At 45.7% G+C, this 20,222-nt stretch overlaps 1 protein-coding gene across 2 annotated transcripts; it reads left to right on the top strand.

The window, feature by feature from the left end:
- The first annotated feature begins 413 nt into the window (after positions 1-413).
- TMEM100 (transmembrane protein 100) lies at positions 414-13,010 on the top strand. Of its 2 annotated transcripts, XM_054278899.1 has the most exons (4): positions 414-533; positions 1,076-1,155; positions 4,217-4,360; positions 7,520-13,010. In XM_054278899.1, exon 4 carries the CDS (start codon positions 7,582-7,584, stop codon positions 7,984-7,986), a length of 405 nt encoding a protein of 134 aa, XP_054134874.1. In that variant the 5' UTR covers positions 414-533; positions 1,076-1,155; positions 4,217-4,360; positions 7,520-7,581; the 3' UTR covers positions 7,987-13,010. The 2 variants fall into 2 exon arrangements, with proteins under 2 accessions (XP_054134874.1, XP_054134873.1); XM_054278898.1 differs by lacking the exon at positions 414-533 and having other exon boundaries at positions 1,006-1,155.
- Positions 13,011-20,222: the final 7,212 nt, after the last annotated feature.

Here is a 20,222-nt window from a genome sequence, read left to right as displayed (position 1 = left end):
AATCCTGGCCCCTGTGAAGTTGGTGGAAGTTTTGTCATTAATTTCTGTGAGGCCAGGATTTCACCTTAGGAGTCAAAAGTACATGCATGCTTTCAGAGACAGAGTGGCTGATTAAATACATCTGGTGCACTGTTCTTTTATCAATCATTGATAAAATAGTGCCTTTTAAATATAAGCTTTGGTTGAGCTTAACCACAAAATTCAAATATGTCCGTTTACAAGACTTAAAAGCATAATTTGTCTGCTTTTTGTCTGAAGTAACAGAAATCATGGTAAAAAATTAACACACACCCACATCCATTCTCTCCAAACCCCTGTAGTATTTCATGTGCTGCAAAAATGAGTAATCAAAGCTTAGAAAAGCCAGTTAAAATATTTCTAAATGATACATAAAACTTTATCCTTTAAGAATGCCATCCGGAGCTATATTCCTCCTCCTTTAATTCCTGAGCTAGGGGTTCATCTGGATTCCGGCAGGGACTGTGCTTCCAAGTGACCCAGCACGGGCACCCAGCGAGCTCAGGACAGGACAGGTACGGGCCCTGACCCGCATTGCTGCAGCCGGGATGGCCCTGACACCCGGCACGGGGCTGGGGGTGCGGGAGGGCACGGGGGGCTGGAGAGAACAAGGGGCTGCGGGAGGGCAGAGGGGGCTGCGGGAGGGTAGAGGGGGCTGCGGGAGGGCAGAGGGGCTGGAGGATGGCAGAGGGGGCTGGAGGATGGCAGAGCGGGCTGCGGGAGGGCGGAGGGGGCTGGAGGGTGGCAGAGGGGGCTGGAAGGTGGCAGAGGGGCCTGCGGGAGGGCAGAGGGGCTGCAGGACGCGCCCCCGGCCCGTGTGTGTGACCTGCCGCGGGCAGGGCGCGGTGCTGTCCCCGCCGTGCGCATCCCTGAGGCGGGCAGCGAGCAGCGCGGGGCGGAGGGAGAGGCGCGGCCCCTGCTCGGCCCAGCCCGGACACCCTCACGGCCCCCCCGCCCCCGGGACCGTCCCGCTGCCGCCCCGCCCGCCGCAGCTCCCGCCGCTGAATTTGCTCCGGTCCCTTAATTGTTTCGCTCTCACCGAGAACTTTGTTTACAGTCCCTTGTGCGGCGAGCTGCATCCCCTCTTATGCTGCCTGCGGGCTGGTGGCCGCCGCAGTCCCGCCCGGCGGCCGGGAGGTAAGGCACGGCTCGGCTTCGCTAGGCACGGCTCGCTATGGCACACTGGCTCAGGCTATGGCACACTGGCCCGTGCTATGGCACACTGGCTCATGCTATGGCACACTTACTTATGCTATGGCACACGGGCCCGTGCTACGGCACACTGGCCCGTGCTATGGCACACTGGCCCGTGCTATGGCACACTGGCTCATGCTATGGCACACTTACTTATGCTATGGCACACGGGCCCGTGCTACGGCACACTGGCCCGTGCTATGGCACACTGGCTCAGGCTATGGCACACTGGCCCGTGTTATGGCACACTGGCCCATGCTATGGCACACTGGCTCAGGCTATGGCACACTGGCCCAGCCTGTGGCATGGACTGGCACGGCTCAGCTCGCTGGCAGCCCCGGAGCCGCACGCCCCGCGGCCGCGCCCCCGCCGGCTCCGGTGCCCGCGGAGCTCCGGCTCCGGTGCCCGTGGAGCTCCGGCTCCTGTGCCCGTGGAGCTCCTGCTCCTGTGCCTGTGGAGCTCCGGCTCCTGTGCCCGTGGAGCTCCGGCTCCGGTGCCCGTGGAGCTCCGGCTCCCGTGCCCGTGGAGCTCCGGCTCCTGTGCCTGTGGAGCTCCGGCTGCCGTTCCCGGTTCCCCGGGGCTGCTCGGGCTCCGCTCCGGCACGGGGCTGTCCCCGCTTCCAGCATCGGGGGGCTCGGCAGCCGGAGCCGCTCCCGGTGCGGGTCGGTGTCCCCAGGTGCCGCAGGGCTGTTCGGGCACAGGGCTTTCCCTGCCTGCTCGCCTCTCTGCCCTCTTGCAGAGGTGCTCGGGGACAGGAGGATTTTAGCCCAGGTGCGTGTGTGGCGTGCAGCAGGCGCGTTCGAAAGTTTTGCAGTTGAAACATAACAGAGTTGGTTTGTGTAGGGGTTGGGTTGGCTCCCATCCTACACCCCGGCTGTGCCGGGAAAACGAAAAAGGTGCGAGAGTTTAAATCTGTTCATGATTTTACTTAAAATCTTGGTGGGAGAAACTTGCTGCATCCTGAGGCAGCTGATATGGAGGCAGTGTATTCTTCTGCTGCCTCTGTAGCTCAGGGCATGGTCCCGGAGTCTTGTAAGTACAAATTCTGGTTGTGTATTTCCAGGAGCGTTCACCTGGGCAGAGCTGCGGGGTTGTGTTGAGGATTACTGTGGTCTGTTGAATTCTGAATGAACTCAGGCTCTCCTCTCGGGACACAGGGACTCCTTAGGCTATTTTCCGTCGTCACTTTAATGCATAGCCATGGTGTGAAGTGTGAGCATTATGATTTTTTGGGATTTTACATAAGCAAAAAAGGGTGCCTGAAGTGTTGTAAGATAGAGAGAACCTGGTCCAGAGCTTGAAGGCGGAAAACTCAAAACGTGTCCCACTGGTTATAAGTAAAATATGAAAAAGAGGAAAGGGTTGTAGTGGCTCTTTGCCCTTGCACAGAGATACTCCATATGTAGGAGCCTCCTGAGAGAGCACCACGTTGAAATGATTCCGAGTTAAAACACTGGAAGCTTCATGTAGAGATTTCATGTGTTTCTGCTTCTCAGTTTTGTGGTGAGAGGGGGAAGGAGAAGGGAAGAAATTTCAACTCTAAGAAGTTGCTCTGTGAGAATTTTTTATAAAGACATTAATTTGAAATAAAAATATTTAAACTGTGTTCGGTCTGGGATAAATACAAATAAATAACTGACAAGCAAATAACTTTTTTCGAGGAAGATGCTGTCAGAGTTGCTTAGGGGGCACAATCGTGCTGAGAAGAGCTTTCAAACAAATGTTACCTTGCTGTAAGCCAAGTAGAAGTTGACTGCAAGCACGTTTCAGAGGTCTGCATTTGTTGTAATGAAATCTAGATTATTTATCTGAAGTCAGGATTTTTTTTCCTGCATTCCCTCCAAACTTTTCAGAAAGCTAAACTAATTGCTAGGTCCTGTGGAAAAGAATATAATCAATGAGATAAACAAGTAGACTTCCTTATTATTAGCTAACTTCAATAATCAGCTAAATATACTTTGGCAATGTCACAGGCTTATTCCAAGGATCTTCTGGAGAACAGCAGCAGTTTGTGCCTGTAAAAGTTTGTGTTTGTGAAATGTTAGCAGGGTCTAAATAACTTAAAAACAGAAAGACCCTTAAAGTTTAATGTTATACAAATTTATTCTCGTGAATTTACTCTCATCCCCACTTAGGACTCCTGCTTCCATGTTGAAATCATCTCCCGTGATCATGCACTTCTAGAAAGGGTGTAAGATTAATAAAGAATAAGATTAGCAACATAAATCTGCTGCTTTGTGAGTTTTACCCAGCAGCCTGGTGACTTCACAGCTGTTTCTGCAGTTGATAACAATTTCCATCGCTCTGCTTTCTGCAGAGTTGTCACTGCCCTGCTGCAGAGTCCCCCTTGTCCCTCGTGGAGTTACGAATCTTGTTTTTAAAAATCCAGGAACAGAAATGAACAATAGTAAATACAGTGGACTTGTGTTTATTACAGAGAGTTCTTGGACTGTGTAAATCTCTGCCTTTTTTTATTCTGAGTTTTTGGGATTATGTTACTTAGGTTTTCTTATAGTGGAAGAGATCTAACAGGTTTTTTTAGTGGTGTGTTGTCACAGTCAGTTCACAGCTAGGAAATCTGAGGAGCAGGGAGATGGAGTGATTTGCTCAAAGAAATTGGACTCATAGAAGAGACAAACTCCCATGTATTCTGAGTCATTATTCACACAGGTGAAGTCAGCAATAGAAATTAAGTTAAATAAGATTTTTATCTACAATATTTCTTGTGCATTGCCTTTTCCTGCCTGGCTCTTTCTGTGGAGCCATAATCCGTGACTGGGTTATGATACTCACTACTGGGACGTCACAGCATCACAGGAAAATGTTCCATTGGGCCAGAAATGGGTGGCTGCTTCCAAGAAAAGTGGCAGAGGCCAGGAGGAGAGCCAGAGGGAGAACATCTCCTGCTTTGGTTAGGTCGGGAGCAGGAGCCCACAGCAGAAGCTTTACACTCAGGACTTTTATTCTTAAGAAGCTGATAAATATCCAACAACTTTTCTTGTAGGAAACTTCCATGCTAAATATTGGCAGCTCCAGCTCATCACTCAGCAATATCTGACACTTCAAAGACTGGAGCAGCTCTTTCTGCCTTGAATTGTCACACAAGACATCTTCAGCACTCTTTGACCATGGATTTCTCTTGGATCTGGTAGGTGTGCATGCTGATGGAATTAATGTCTTTTTGATAAATCTAAATTCACCCTTATAAGTGGCTAAAATATTTCTCTCCCCTTTACCCAGGGTTAGCCAGAGATTGCCACAGAAGCACATTCTTCCTCCAACTCAAAGCAGCTCCTTAAGATAGTACTTGTGGTGTGATTAGTGAGAGGATGCTGGTGTTGCTGGGTGTCTTTGCCTAAATTTCTTACCCTGAAACTTGAACCAAATCACCTGTTGGCTTAAGTCAGAAGTGACTTTGCTGGCAATGAGGATCCAGTGCCCTTTTTTCTAGGGCTAGATACCTTTGCTCACACTTCAAATAGGTTCTGTTGTTTATTTAATTTAATAGCATTTCAGTAGGGGATTGTTTATTTGTTTTATATGAATGCCTGCCTTCTTGCATCCTACTCCAGAAAAAAACTGTGCTCCTCAGAAATCAACAGATATTTTGCCATTGACTTAATTATTATAGATTAGAATATTTTTTTAATTCCTGTTAAATTTGACTGTATAAATATATCTCCTTCACAAATCTCTATATAGGAGGTCTAGGAGAATTTAATGCTCATTGAAGATGCAGCTGAAGCAGAGGGACAAGGACTTTAGAGACAGGAGTAAATACATTTTGATTAGAGGTTAAAATTTTTCAGAATAATAATGCATATTGTGGGCTTTTTCAAGTCACTCGGCAGTTCCCTATTTCAGTGACTGTTAGAGTTCTTGGACTTTTGAATAGTTATTACAGTGTATTTGAGCCAATAGACCTTTTATATGCAAAATATTTAAATATTTAAATTTTTTCTCTCTCAAATTTCATAATAAAATGTTTTATTAATTGAATGGTAATATTAAAAATGGTGACATTTAGGGACCACATTCTTATGTTATGCTGAACTTCTGTAATGTTTTATGGATAAGCAATGCAGCAACATAATGGCACCAGTGTACGTCTCTCTGCTGTGTCAATCATTATTGAAAATGCAGAACTTGGGCTCAGATCCACATAGGAACAGATTAATGACACTCAAGAGCAAACCCATGGCTATCCTGGGCTCTTTCTGTCTGATTTAAAAGGCATTTAACCATGAATTGTGACTCAAAGAACACAGCTACCGAACCTAGGAGAATTTAGGATATCTGAGGTGTCAGCACAGATATAACACTGGAGATACAGATATAACCTTGGAGATACAGAGTACTCTCACAGAAACAGGCAGAATCATTGAATGCTCGTGGTTAGAAGGGACTTCTGGGGGTCGCATGGTCTGACCCCCTATTGCTCCTAGGCAATGCTGACTGTGCAGATGGCTTTGGATTATCTCGAGGGTAGGCTCCAAAACTTCGCTAGGTTCCAGTGCTCAGTTACGCTCACAGTATAAAAGTTTTTCCTGGTGATCAGAGTGTTTCAGTGTGTGCTGATGCCCCTTGGGCTGTCACTGTGTGTGCCTGGGTGTGCTGTGTGTGCCCTGCAAGCACAGGCTCCTCTGGCAGGGCTGAGCCCACAGGCAGCTCTCACAGCAAATACAACAGGGAGCTGAGCACTCTTCCCAGAGCAGTACAACAAAAGCTTCAGCAAACCAGATCTGGGCTTTTCTTCTCTCTTAGGGTTCAAGGGGGCTTTGTATGCAAGCACTCTATATCCAGCATTTAGCCTGGTTGTGCTTGTGTTTTTTTAAAAAGAGTGAAATCCTCTTTCTTGTAAAACCCACAGTCAGTTATAGGAGGTACTGAGACATAAAACCAAGGGCTCTCCACAATGAGCGAATATATCTTAGCAACAAGGGTGGAGTGGTGGGAAAGGAAAAGGAGAATACTAGTATCTGGCAATTAACTTCCTAGTCACAGATGTGAAGGTGATAAAAGTGATAAAAGCATTACTGCATTGCCAACGCTCTTCCTTGTTCTCTGAGCTGCGTATCGTGCTGCTCATGACAGCAACAGCGGCACAGCCCACGCCAGGGTGGTGGAGGAGTGCTGGGAGCTGCTACAGCAGGACAGCCAGGGGGTCCCCAGCGGCTCCCTAGTGGCTCCCCAGTGTCCCAGTCTCTGGAGTGTGTGTTGGGGTGCACTGAGCTGGGGCCAGGACAGCACATCTGTGCAGCCTCGGTGTTGGCAGAGCTCACTGCAGGCCCCAGAGTCACCCCACATCCCCAGAGCCCCAGAGACAAGGCTGAGCTGTGGAATGGTGGAGAGCTATGGGCTGCTCTTGCTCTGAGCAGGTGGGCTCTGATTCTTCCCTGGGCCCAGAGCCAGAAGGTATTTGTGTCCTGTGCAGATGCAGTCAAACTGAGCATGCCTTCAGGACTGGGAGTGTGTTTACAGTCTGGAAACAGGAGGAAAACAACCTGCTCTATCTGAGATGAGTGAATATGATGGTAAATCTCTCCTTCTTTCCATTGCCACCACCTCCTACAGTAACAGGGATATAATTTCATGGATTTACAAGAGACTTGTTGCTTTTGCTTGAAGCCAGTGTAAATGGCAAGCTGTCAGTCTGGCATGGATATTGCTGTAACTGGGGGTTCACCAGCCTTGAGCTGAGCCAAGTGCTGAGGAGCTGAGGAATCTGTTTGCATCCCCACTCCCCCCACATCTACACCTTGTTGTGACCATTCAAATTTTTTCCCTAAGTTGCACTTGCACTGAGAAAGAGCTCACTGTTCATCCTGGTTTTTGCTGGGCTAATACTTGACCGTGTTATTGTGATGTGCACTGGAGCAAATCTGTGTAATGTATTGTGTGTAGGTGTAGAAAGAAACTGTGTGAAAGTGTGTGAGCAAAAATCAAAACAGTGTGTGAACTTCACCTCGTTGTGAGAAAATGTAATGCCATTGAAATCTAAATTATGTCAGAAATACTGACTTCAGGATGTAACTTAATGTAGGATTTGGCCCACAACACTTTAATGCTGGTGCCTGTCTTGGTCTGTGACTCTGTTATTTCCAGAACTTACATACATATTGTTGAGCACTACAAGAAATTATTCAGGTCCTTCACAATCAGTCGTGTCACTGTTGATCTTGTGCACAAATCCTTGCGGGGTCTGAATGTGTGGTTGCTTGTGATCCCAAGGGGATACTTCTGTGTCGCCATGTGTCATATAAATAATTGGTAATTATTGGTTGAACTCATGCTCTTCTCTCCACAGTGCAGCACGAGCTCAGCAGAGCCTGCTCTAGCCTAAGAACGGGCCGAGTCAAGACAATCAAGATGACAAACGAGCCTATCAAAGAGATCCTGGGCACCCCTAAGCACCCTGATTCTGTACCCACAGAGAAGAGCAACAACAATGACTGTGTGATAACCACCATTCCTCTGGTCAGCGAGTGCCAGCTGACGGCGGCCACGGGGGGAGCCGAGCTCTCCTGCTACCGCTGCACCATTCCCTTCGGCGTGGTCATCCTCATCGCCGGCACCGTGGTCACCGCCGTGGCCTACATCTTCAACTCCCATGGCTCCATCATCTCCGTCTTTGGCCTGGTCCTCTTGTCCTCAGGACTCGTTCTGCTGGCTTCCAGCGCCGTGTGCTGGAAGATCAGGCAGCACAAGAAGAAGGCAAAGAGGCGGGAGAGCCAGACGGCGCTCGTGGCGAACCAGCGAACCTTGTTTGGCTAAAGGCAGCCGGGAGAAGGCTGGACAGAAGGCAGAGCCTTTGTAAGTCAACTTGGCTATTTATCAGTAGGAGAGATTGCAGGTTTTAATTTAACTGTGGAAATGAACTGAAATGAAAATGGAACGGATTAAGAAATACTTGTAACAACTCTGCAAGTGCTCTCAATATATTTCTTACTGCAGAACTGGTAGTGATTCTTTTCAAGACAGAGGAAAACCCATTTTTCCTTCACAGAAAACTGTGTCACATAACTGCAACCATCCTAACTGCATTCTGCAACATGCTGATCGTGTTGGAAAGGGAACGTGTGGGAACTGAGAAAATAATTTGAATTGACTTGAAATGCCAGAGGTCTCCTTAAAACACTGACATTTGACTAAGGGAGAAGTCATAGCATTTGAAGTGACTTCAAGCTTATGGCCAGAGTATCTGGGACTTAAACTGTAGCTGGGAAAAAAAACAAAAGCAATAAGAACACATTGCAATTTTCTCAATAAGCTGATTCTTATATTTTATGTAACTTCCCCCTCCCAATACCTGTGGTACTTTCCCCCTTTTTTAAACCAACTAATATTGATTTTGTTTCAGTATTGAATATAAATCAGTAGAAATGTGTAATTATGTTGTTTAACCTAAATAACAAGGTATGATCATAGCTTAAAACATGAGAATTTTTTTTGTAAATTAAGTGGTCAGGTTTAGCACTTTTGATTATTTTGCTATAAAATTAAAAAAATAAATTTCATTAAAATAATATCCAGTGCTGCTGGACCTTTAGAAAATATTTCTTTATTGCTATCAAGATAGCTTGTATCTTCAATTCTGACTACTTTATATTTCTATTTTTGTAGAACAACCCCTGTGACAATAACTGTGAACGCATGTACTGCTGATCTCTTACAGAAACCTCTGCAGCCTCTGGACTTCAGTTTGATAGTCCAACCCCCTGCAGTTTGATTAACAGCTCTGTTATTGAAAAATCATAGCAGACAGTTCTGCAGACACTCACTGTCACAGTCAGTTTGAGACATAACTATTAATAATAACTTGTGGAAGCAAAGCTATGTGTAGTGTTTGCTGACTGAGCTTTGGGATTACAAATCTTCATGAAAAGCAGGTGCCAGGTGTCCCCCGCTTGTGGCTGAGGTATTGATTCTCTAACTCTTGTGTTGTAGAGGTCTTCCAGCTTTTCTCAGTTAATGGATTGTTGACAGGCTTGTCCCAAATTGAAGCAAACCAGATCATGATTTCTCCTTCTTGAAGGACAAGTGGTGCTGAGCTGAGTCACAGGTTTCCACCCTGGTGTGTATGAGAAGGCAAAGGGGCTGCATGGAGCCATATTCCTATTTTTCCTCTCTTTTAATTTCCTCCTTACTTTCTCCAGACTCAGACGGGCTGGGTGTGATTTTTGCTTTCCACTATCAAGGTGAGACAGGCCTGTGTCTTCTCTTTGCCCTCAGAGCCTCTGGCAGCCAGGACAGTTTTGGTGATGCTGCTGCAGAGCCCACCTGCCAAAGGGGTGCTGCTGGGGTTCCTTCTGCACCTCATCCTGGATCCCTGTACTTCTCCTGCTGAAACCGCCAGGAATTCTGGCTTAGGTGCCACCATTTCCTCTGCCCTCCATGCTTTAAGCTTGTTACATCCATAACTTATCCCTGGATTTGCAAGCTGCACCTTGTGTTTTAAATAGAGTGAGCTATATGTGCAGGAGGGGATGTTTGGGGTCAGTATTTGCGTTGCCACACTCCATGGTTACCAGACGCTATAATAAAATCACTTGCATCAGAGGAAAGCTGACAACACATTTTAGCACTTCCATAGCCCTCAGTTAATCACGGCAGGAAGCTTTCCTGCTGCTAGGAGAACATGTTGCGTCACCAGAACATCTGACACCGGTGTCTAGTGTCAATCACTTTGCTTAAGGTCATTAAAAATATTAGGGTGTCCCCTTACGATGTACAGGTTTTGCATGAGTGACAATTCATGGGAAACGCATAGCATGATAAATAATGGAACAGGTGGACTAAAGTGGTGCCTTTCCTGTTTAAAATGAGAGAAGTGATTGACATCAGCAAAGCTGGAGAAGCTAAATAGAGCTGTTCATCTTTTTCCCTCCCTGGGAACACAATAGTTTTTCTGACTCCTTCTCTCCCCTCCCCATTTCTTTTTTCGTCAGTGGAATTTCGGGGGCTGCTGAGGAGAGAACTGCAGGGGCTGCAGAGATGCAGTGATTTCCACTAAGTGTGTGGCAGCTTGGCTCCCTAGGCTGAGCCCAGAGCAGGAGCTGCCCACTGCCCTCTCCAGAAGCCTTTCCCACCCATGGTCCTCCTTTGGCCATCACTGTGATACAGCTGAGCTTGCTGTGAAAGGAAGGTACAGGTACAAGGTGAGGCTCAGCTCCAAGTCAAAAAAGAAAAGCCAGACTCAGTGGAATGGAGATGATGGGGGATTTGGAGCAGGTTTTTTTCAGGAAGGGTAAATAGGAGTGAGTAAGAATTGCTCTGCTGCTGCTAGAGATTATTTCCCTTTCCTTATCTCTGCTCTCTTTGACTTTTTCAGTGCATAGGCAAGGACACAGCAGAGTTCCTGGATCACCCTCTGCCTTGCTAATTGTGGGCACCTGGGCATTACCCAGCCTGTGTGCAGGGACAGACACATTGCAGTGACCCTGGATGTGACCCTGGCACAGCAAAGCTTCAGGCACACCGTGGTCCCCTGAGCACCACCTAACTGGACAGGCTGGGAGGCATCTGGGTGAGAGGGGCTGCTGAGCTCAGCAGCATCGTCTGTGTCCTTTAGAGATGAGGTACATGCACAAGCATCTTCATCCCAAGAAGCAAATGAAAGGCTGTGCACAAAGTCAGGCTTGTTTGTCCTTTGTTCAGAGGAGCAAAACAGTAATTTTATGTGGGAGAATCCCAGCACCTGATCCTGGTGTCCTGCAGGAGCAAAGCAGAGGTTGTGAGCAGTTCAGGCAGAGATGTTTAGGCTGTTGAAGGTGTTTTCAAAGGTTTCATCACTAGGTGTTCACACGGCCTTCGGAACTGACTTTTCCCCCATGATTCATTTGCATTGATTTTGGGCCAGTCCGAAGCAGTAGCAGCATCTTTTCTTACTGACCAGCAATGACATCCTACCCATGTCTCACAGTCTATGCTTTTTTCTTCTTGCTAATCTATTTTAGATATTTTCATTATTATCCTCTCTCTCTCACTCTCTACACACCCAGGAACAACACATCCTTTTCAGCCCTTAAAACCCAACCAAAATTTCTGCTTCAAATTTTGAGCCCCATGACCTAATCTGGATTGGAGTTTCCTGCCTGGGTGCTGGGTGCTGCAGTGCACCAAGTCTTTGATGCAGAGCCAACTGGAACTCCATGACTGCTGCTTGGTGTTTCTCATGGGAATCTGAGAAGCAGAAGGATGCAACCCTGTGGAGATCAAAGTGACTTTCCAGCTCAGAAACACCTTCCCTTCTGGTGTGAAAAGGCTTTGAATGCCACAATTGGTGTTTCAGTTCTGGGAGAGGCTGGGTGGGAGCTGGTGCAAATTTTATTGTCACAATTGCTTGTCTATCCCTTCCTGAAAGCCCTGGCAGCACTGCACAAGCAAAACTGCCCTCACAAGGATAGAAAATTATCTAATAGAGGAATTGCGCTGGTGCTCCGGGCAAATGTTACAGTGATCTTAAATAATAATTGCAAACCCTAAGCACAGGAAATTGTGTCTGTAACTACACCCTGTATTGCTATTGTACACAAAGACAGTTATAGCCTGGGACAGTATTTTAAAATAATAATCAGATTGGTATGACAATGCTTAGATTTTGTTCAAGTCAAAACGCCCAATTTACGATTCCCCAGTCATTTCACGTGTTGTGTTTTGTACATGACTCTGGCTCTAATACCATAATTTTCCAGGTTAAAAAAAAAAAAAAAGAGAGAGAGAAAGAGAGAAAAAAAGGTTAGTTTCATGGACTTGTGTCAAGAATTAAGTTTCTCTGCCATGGACACTTGGGAGAGCTCCTGTTACCAAACAGCAAATGTGCAGTGTTACTGCAGAGAACAGGAACCAGCTCGGAGTGAGGAACGAGGAGAGGCCTGAGAGGCTCATCAGCATCCGGAAGAGTCAGCTGAGGAACAAACCCTCTGGAATATCCCGTGTTCCTGCCCCAGCATTGCTTATCCAGAGTCAAATCCAGCGTTACTGCTCCTTTGATATCTGAGGTGGAAGTTGGTGCATATTATTAGCAGGTTTCACCTAATTTGTTTCTACAATGGGCTGCAAAACAAGAATAGAAGAAAAATAGTGGCTGCCACATTTTGCATAGATATTACCAGTACCTCTAAGCATTGACAGATACCATTTTGCTTTTATATTTCCAATACCTTTGTTGCCTCTAGCTTGTATGACATTTTAGCTATATCAATGTAAATATTATCCAGTCATGAAGGGCTTTTATATATTGAAGTACGTTGCGTATCAAGAACTGCACTGTATGGTGTGAAAACTATAAATTCTGGCAGAAATCTGTGTGTAGACTAAATCTTACAGGCTAAACCATGTGGGAGAACAATGGTCTTAAACTGCCAAATCAACTTGAATTTTTGGCTTTTATTCAGGTTGTTGATGTCACTATTAACATGACACAGGACCTAATCCTTCCTCTTTCGAGCAGCCAGTTGGAGCCCTATTGTCCTGACTCTGTGCATCCTAAAATTTGCATTTGTAGCAAACATGGCAATTTTGAAGAACACTTCTTTTGCATTGATTGCCTTTCCTCTTAACTATTCTTCTGTGCTTTCTATACTAATATCAAAATGACTACATTTTAAAAACAGAAAAAGAGGAAAGAAAGAGAAGAACATACAACTGCAGATGTTGGACACTGCATGGAGTAATGGAAAGATAATAAATGTGCCTTGTTGATGGAGACCTTTAAAAATATGTAAGTCTTGTTTCTGATACATCCTGGACTTTATCCTCAGTTTCATCCTTATACAATATTTTAAGTCCCCAGGTTAACCTCATATTTATTTTCTGTTTCCCAGGAAGCATTTAGCTCAGCAAAAGGCAGATTCTTTTACCATCTTTTGCAGCCTGACTGACGTCGAATGCCCATATAGGATTTGCAGAGGCAGTGTCCCCATGGTTTTTTAAGTTAAAAGGCATTCAGCCACAGTCTCCTCTTGAAGGTGTAGGCACTGTGCAGAGGTAAAGATTTCTGTGCTGCAGCAAGAGATGTCAGTGAACAATCTGTGATAAAAACATCAATAACAGCAGAGCAGCCCTTCACCGCCTCTTCTCAGCCACGTTCCCTTTCCATCTGAAGGCCTGGGCTTGTGAATAGAGTTAACAGCTTTCCTGGAAAACTGGCCCATGACATGATTTCCTTGTGAACTCCATCCACCTGTCATGTTAGGGCTTGGTGCAACGCCAGGGCTGGCAGGAAATAATAGGCAGCAGGATGCTGGTGTGTGTCGATGGCCCTGACCCTCCCATTCCTGAACATGAATAAGCCTCGGGCTCACCGGGCGTCAGAGCCGCTGCTCCCGGGCCCTGGGACAGCATGGGAGGGAGGCACAGCCACTAAAATAACATCCAGCCAGCAGAGCTGCAGCCCAGAGCGCTGTGGGAAGGGATGGTGTCACATTCTCACTGCCTGCTGCTCTTTGTTCTCTCCCCTTCACCTCACTGCGCTGCAGGGAGAAATCTGCTGCCTCACACAGTAAAAAAGACAAAGTAGACATCCATGTGAATTAGCTGAGATCCCCCTGAACAGGCTTATTTCCCTGGAATCCATGGGATATGTTATGGATGACCATCTCTGTTGCCACTTCTGCTTTGTTTCTGTCTAGGTAATTTCATTCTTTGCCTACCAAATGATGGTGCTTCAAAGAATGACCTCTGCTAGCATACAAGCAAAGGACTTTTCACTCTGGATTGCAAAATGAACTTTTAAAGAAATATCCTGATCTCTTAAACTGTTTCTCTATAAACAGTTTTCTCAAGAAAGTATAATGAAGTCTGGAAGTAAATTGTTTCCTAATCTGGAGCAAAAAGCAGTACAGCAGAAGTTTAATGAAATGCAGGCTTGAAGCAAAGCATCCTGTTGCCCCTTTCCCTTTTTATCCCCAAAGGCAGAACTGCTGAAGTGAGTAACTCATGTGAAAGATCATAAAGGTGGTCAAGTTATTGCTGATGTTTAAGCTCTTGCAAAATGAGCAACTAAATGCATATAGGACCAACACCTCATTAGTCTTTTATAAGCAAAACCCCCAAAAACTTGGAGGGCAAGCTGTTATTCCCCTGGCAAAACCCTCAAGTTCCACCACTGCAGCAGCTGGGCCATGATAGGCGTAGCCTCAGCTGCCACCAGCTCCAAGTGTTGCCAAAACACAAACCATCGGTGTTGAGCTCAGCATTCACATCACAGTCACTGCTTTGCTCGTCTCCTGCCCCTCTGGGAGCTGCCATCAGTGGGGCTGAGGTGGCTTTTCTGACATCAGTGGGACTGAGGTGGCTTTTCTGACATCAGTGGGGCTGAGGTGGCTTTTCTGAGCTGCCATCTCTTCCTCACTGCAGCCTGGGCTGCTCCAAGCCAAGCAGGACTGGAGGGACCACAGACACAGACACAGAAAAGTGCAGTTGGTCTGCAAAGTGACCAGAAGTGAAAGCATGAAGCCTGGAGCTCAGGATGGGACAGAAGAACCAGGGAGGATCCACAGGCCCATGTGTGTTTTGCTCACACTAATGCTGAAGCAGAGATAAGTACTGCAGAGGAGGGCTGAAGCATGTTGGCAACCAGCCTGGGGAGGCTTCTCTTCCCTGGCTCTGTGAAGGGCTTTGTTTCCCTCTGCACAAAGCAGAAGACAGCCAGGTGCCCCACACTGAGCATTGCCACCCCAGAGCTGTGTCCCTGGAGTGGCTGAGACCCTTCTGGCAGTGGCTTTGTGGCACTGCAGAGGAATTAACTGGCCATGAGCTCATTTCCCCCGTGGGCCACCAACCAGGGACTCAATCAGATGGGATCAACTTTCACTCTGGTCTTTGGTCAGAATGGTCAATAAAAACCATTCCCCTGGTAGTGGTAAAACCAATTGTGCTTCTGTGGAAGAATTGCTACTCAACAGCCTTTGAAATATAACAGGCTCCTTGCAGAGCTACAAAATTTAAAAGTGACCCCAGAACTGGCCATTACTGAACAACAGGACTGCACAGGAACTGGCAGCCAGACAATCCCCTGCCTGGAAAGTCATGTTCTACAACTGCCCTGCTTCCCAGCATTTCTCCAAAACTTTGCTGTGTTTTTACAGGACCCAGCTCTCTTAATGCACTTGCTTTTGGTGCATTTTCCGTGTTCCAGCCCCTGCTGAGCCCACCTTTGTTACAGCTCTGAGCATCCCCTGGCTCTTAGTGATGGTGAGGGGGCTGCCCAGGGCTGCTGGCACAGCTGCCTCCCCCAGGCCTTTGCACGGCACCAGCCGAGCAGGGACACAAATTTGGGATATTTTTGAGCGCCATCTACTGGAGCTTTTTCTGTTTTCTAATTGCACAGTTTGAGTGTTTATATTCACACACCGATTCAATAATTTAACACTCTGTGTTCAGATTTAGGACAGATTTAAAATTGCAAAGAACGAGAAAGGAACCTGGTGCACCCACCACTGAGAGCATCCCTCAGCCTCACCACAACAAACACTTAGTTGTGCTCCTGTGGTTCTGATAATCCTTCATTTCCTAGGATGACAGATGTATTCCAAATGCTGCAGTTACAGCTGGTCAGAAACTCCCAAGGGAATAGTCTTCCACTGGAAAACTATGATCTTGTTAAGTCAAAACATTTCACAGAAATGTAAACTTTATTGCTTATTCATTTTTACAGGAAGTTGTAATCATTGGATTACCACATTTAATTTTCAACTGCATTGTATTTAAAAAATCAGAAAGAGCAGGATAACACGAAAGATTTTCACTTTGCTGAAATGAAATATGCACAAGTATGAAAGCTCTGTACCTAAATCCATGCACAGATAAACTCCTGAGGCTGAGATTTGCATCCTTATTTAGGAAAGTAAGAAAATAAGAATACCCTTGGAGTTTTTCATGCAATGAAATTCCAGACTATGTAGAGCTGTGATCACTGAATTTTATTTCTCTATTCTACTTGGTTTTGAGAGAAAATAGCCTGACTTGGGAAATTTTTTCCCTCCATTTCTGTCCCACTGCTGATACCTTGCTAAACCCTAATTCTGCCGATGCACTCAGTTCAGCAAGACTGTTGGCAGTTCCAGCTTCCTGTAGCAAAGGCAAACCTTTTGTACTTTCTCCCTTTGGGCAGTTTTCTTTTTTCCCAGTAATAGGAGTGTGTGAGGCCTTTCCAGCTGGGAAATGCACGTTGCAGGCGGCAGGGCCAAGTGCACAAAGAGAAAGGAGGCTCGGTACAAGTTACGCCACCGACATCTGGCAGATCGATTTGACGTCTCTGTCACCTCCTCTGCTGGACAATGCTCTTATCCCCAGAGTGAAGCCTTTGTTAAACACTGGAACTCTGAAAATGTGACTGGCATCAGCTTTGCAGAGTACTTGGAGAGCTCTCATCTGTGCAGATCTGTATTTGAAAGAAATAAATGCCCTGCCAGTCTCCCCAGCTTTGCGTCCTCAATGAATATCAGGTTTTGGGGAGCCAGCCTCTGTTGCAGGAGGCTGCAGTGTGGTCACAGGGCAGCAGACCTCCAGCTGGGCTGGGGAATGATTTGGAGAGGCTGAAGCACAGACGTGCTTGGGGGAGGAGCTGCAGTCACAGCTCGCTCTCCAAATAACTTGCAAAAGTGGCCAGTTCTGCCCAGGAGTTAGAGGGCTGCTCTTCAGACCGCAGCCCTGCTAGCCCCTGATGTTGGCACACCACCTGTGGGGGATGTTTGCTATTTCCATCTCATTCAGCCACTCTTTTTAGCTGCTTTTGGATGGGCTTTGTGCAGAGGGATCATTTCGTCACAGGAACAAGACTGAGCAGGAGCTGTGTGAAGGACATCCTGCAGAGTGACTCTTCACTTTCTCCCCAGCTCAAAGGTGGCAGTGGGAGGGTTGTTCTGTGGGTATGACAGTGCTTGGGGATTTGGATTTAGTTTCTAGATCTCCCAGTCTTTGTGGGGTGTGTGGAACACAGCCCAGGTGGGGATTTGTGATCGGCCTTGCTGGTGAGTGGCTCATCGAGGTCAGCAGAGCCCTTCTGCATCCCCTGCACATCACAGACAGAACGAACAGCAGTGTAAATTATATTAAGTCTAATTAGATTTTTCTTTTTTTCCGGCAAAGTTTAAATCCCCCTTGAAACAAAGTTTTCCTTTTGGGCTATTGGAGCACTTCAGCTGAACATAAGAGATGTTATTAAGCAATTTTTGGCAGGGAAGAGATTAAGTACCATGAAGCCTGAACCAAAAGCTTGCAGTTCAGCAGCACACAGAGCATGAAATCACATTCCTGAACATGTGAACTGTGTCATGGTCAGGACCCAGGGCCATCTGACAATTGCCTTGGGAAGTTTTATATTAAAGCCCCATAAAGCATTACAAGTGTCCTCAAGTGATGATGGAATGAGAGATTAGAGAGGGGCCTGTGGCAGAGCCGGCAGCTGCTAATGGAAGGCCTTGAAGTGTAGAAAAACACCCCAGGCTCCCTTCAGAGGAAGGACACGTGCTAGAACATCAGCTCATTTATGGGGTTGATAAGTCTGTTTGTAAATGAACATGTACAGCCACAGAGTGGCCTCCTCCCCTGTGATACAGAACAACCTCAATGCCAGAAAGGGGCAAAACAAAAAGCAAAAAGCTGTGTTGGTTTTTTTGAAGGGAAATTGTGATTGTGTGCCCAAGAAGAGAACTCAGCTCCCATCTCTGAGTTTGCTCTTTCTTATGGAAAATGGTTAAAGTCTCTATGTTTTAATAGCAGCTCTTAAACACTGGTTTATTTCCATCATCTTTTTTAATTTATGAAGCATGAATAGGGAACTTTCTCATGCATGGTCTGTGTTTGTATATGATATTTATATGAACCATATGTATTATACCATATGATGTTGGAACGTTTTGGCAGTGTTTGTCAAATACAAGTTTGTGTCTCAGGTTTCTGGATAATTTAAAAATTTCCAAGATGGGCTTATTAGCTATACTTTCCATGAGACACTTCTTTGTAATGGATTAAGTTAATTTAGTTTGATTTTGTTTTGTCAGAGTTATTTTTACAGACAATATTTGTTTTTATTGTTTGTTTTTCACATCTGTTCAATTAAACTTATTATCCTTATACATATAAGCAGTCATCCTGTTATGCCTTACTCTTCACTAAAGTAGGTGATCTGTAAATATTGATTCTCAAAATTTAGAAATGTGCTCTGAGAAACACAGCTATAAAATTATATAATATAAATAAACTACTTTTTAGGAAAAGCACTTAATTTTTCCTTAATGAACCAGATGATGTCTTTGTCTCACTGGTGATAGTAACCCAACCTTCAGATTTCCATAAACCCCAGATTGTACTCACAGTTGTTTAAGTGTTGACAACTGCTTTTTAATTCTAAAATGAGTTTAACTTCATAACAACTTTATGGAACTGAGAAAAGAAATGTATCCCTATTCTCTAAATTAAAATAGAAAACAGAATCTGTCACTGGATCTTTCCATGCTTTCTATAGGTTGTACCCACAGTGCAGGATAAGGAAAGAAGGTTCATTTGCCACAAGCATGAAATGGCACTAGAGGCTGTTAAACCTGCTCAGTGTCAAGGAATTCAAGTTTCAGGGTTTTTTTCTTTCTGGTGAAAGACATTTGGTTTGGGGCCATCAATTAAGACATCGAAAAATCCAGCAGAGCCACAGTTTGATTACAATCTAATCACATTGCAGGGGAACTGCACAGCAATCACACTTGTCATTGCACGACACAAAAGGTTGCTGTGAGCTGTCAATCTTCCTATCACCAACAGGAAACTCAACTTCCATGCTGTTTACAAGCCTCTCTTAGGAGCTCTTGGGCCTAAATCCTAAACAAACTTCCTCAATAATTGCCAGCAGAATAGCACAGCATGGAGACTTTACCACTGGAGGTCCATTATTCTTTAAATTGCCCTCTCACAGAGCCAGCCCTGGCGTCTTCAACACTTCTTTTGTTTGTTCCCATGCCAGAGGTTCTTGGTAGTATCACAATGAGCTGCAGACATAGCCTTTCCAAAAACTAGTATTTGAGTGCATCCAAAGAGCAGCAGTCAGCTCAGTATCCAATCCCCTTATTCCCTGGCCTATGTATTTGATTTGGAAATCACTGAATACATTTCTTGGGATAAAAGCCACAGAAGGGGCTGCACTTTGGGACTTTCTGCTGTAGTTGTGGATTAAGCAAAGAATCCAGAGATGGGTAAGGCTGAGCTGGGTTCTGATGCTCTGCTGGACCAAACTTGAGCTAATGCACATCATTCCTGAACCAACCCCTGTGTATATCCTTGTACCCCTGCCCTTCAGTGACAGGGCAGAAGGATGCAATGAGGTGTCTTTCCAACCACTGTGCTTTGTCCAGTGAAGGCTTCACAGCTCTTGGTCTCTCTGCTTAATTTCTGCTGCAGTTCAGGGAAGGGATTTGCACGCAATGAGAATATTTTTTCAGAGTTAAACCAAAATACACTCTTATTTCAAGGAAGGTTTGGAGGACAGCCATATACATTTTGAAATCCCTGGCCCAGAATTGAGCCATTAAAGCAGATATTGCAAGATGCAGGGCTTTTTACAAGAAAGGGAGGGAATGGATCTCTTGTTCATTTTAGGCCCTAAGAGTAATGTTTCATTACTCTTTTTCCAAAACAAAAGTGGAACTAATTGATTGCTTAAAGTTGCTTATTCAGGAACATTCCAATAACATCCCACCTTCTGCTTTGGCTCCTGTAATAGCTTTTCCCTGAGCTCCTTACAGCAGGGTTCTGCCTTTTGCTGAGTTAACAAGAAGCTCTCCAGAGTACTGATTTACAAGGAAACTGCAAAAGGGGACCTGGACACAAGACACAGCACGCTTGAGACCTCAGCCAGACTGCTGGGTATTTGCCAGTCCTGGATTTCATGTTTGAAGACTACAGAAGCAGCACTCAGAATCCCACTGTGCCCATTGGAAAGGTCCTTCTACAACTCCCCATGAGACAAATTCTCCTGGGCTTTTATTCACGTCTGTGTGTTAATGTGTACCTGTGTT

This window comes from Melozone crissalis, unplaced genomic scaffold (assembly GCF_028551555.1).
Source record: "Melozone crissalis strain CALT ecotype California unplaced genomic scaffold, PUWL_Pcris_2 ptg000026l_1, whole genome shotgun sequence".
Classification (NCBI taxonomy): domain Eukaryota; kingdom Metazoa; phylum Chordata; class Aves; order Passeriformes; family Passerellidae; genus Melozone; species Melozone crissalis.
This window is presented reverse-complemented; position numbering and strand designations above follow the sequence as displayed.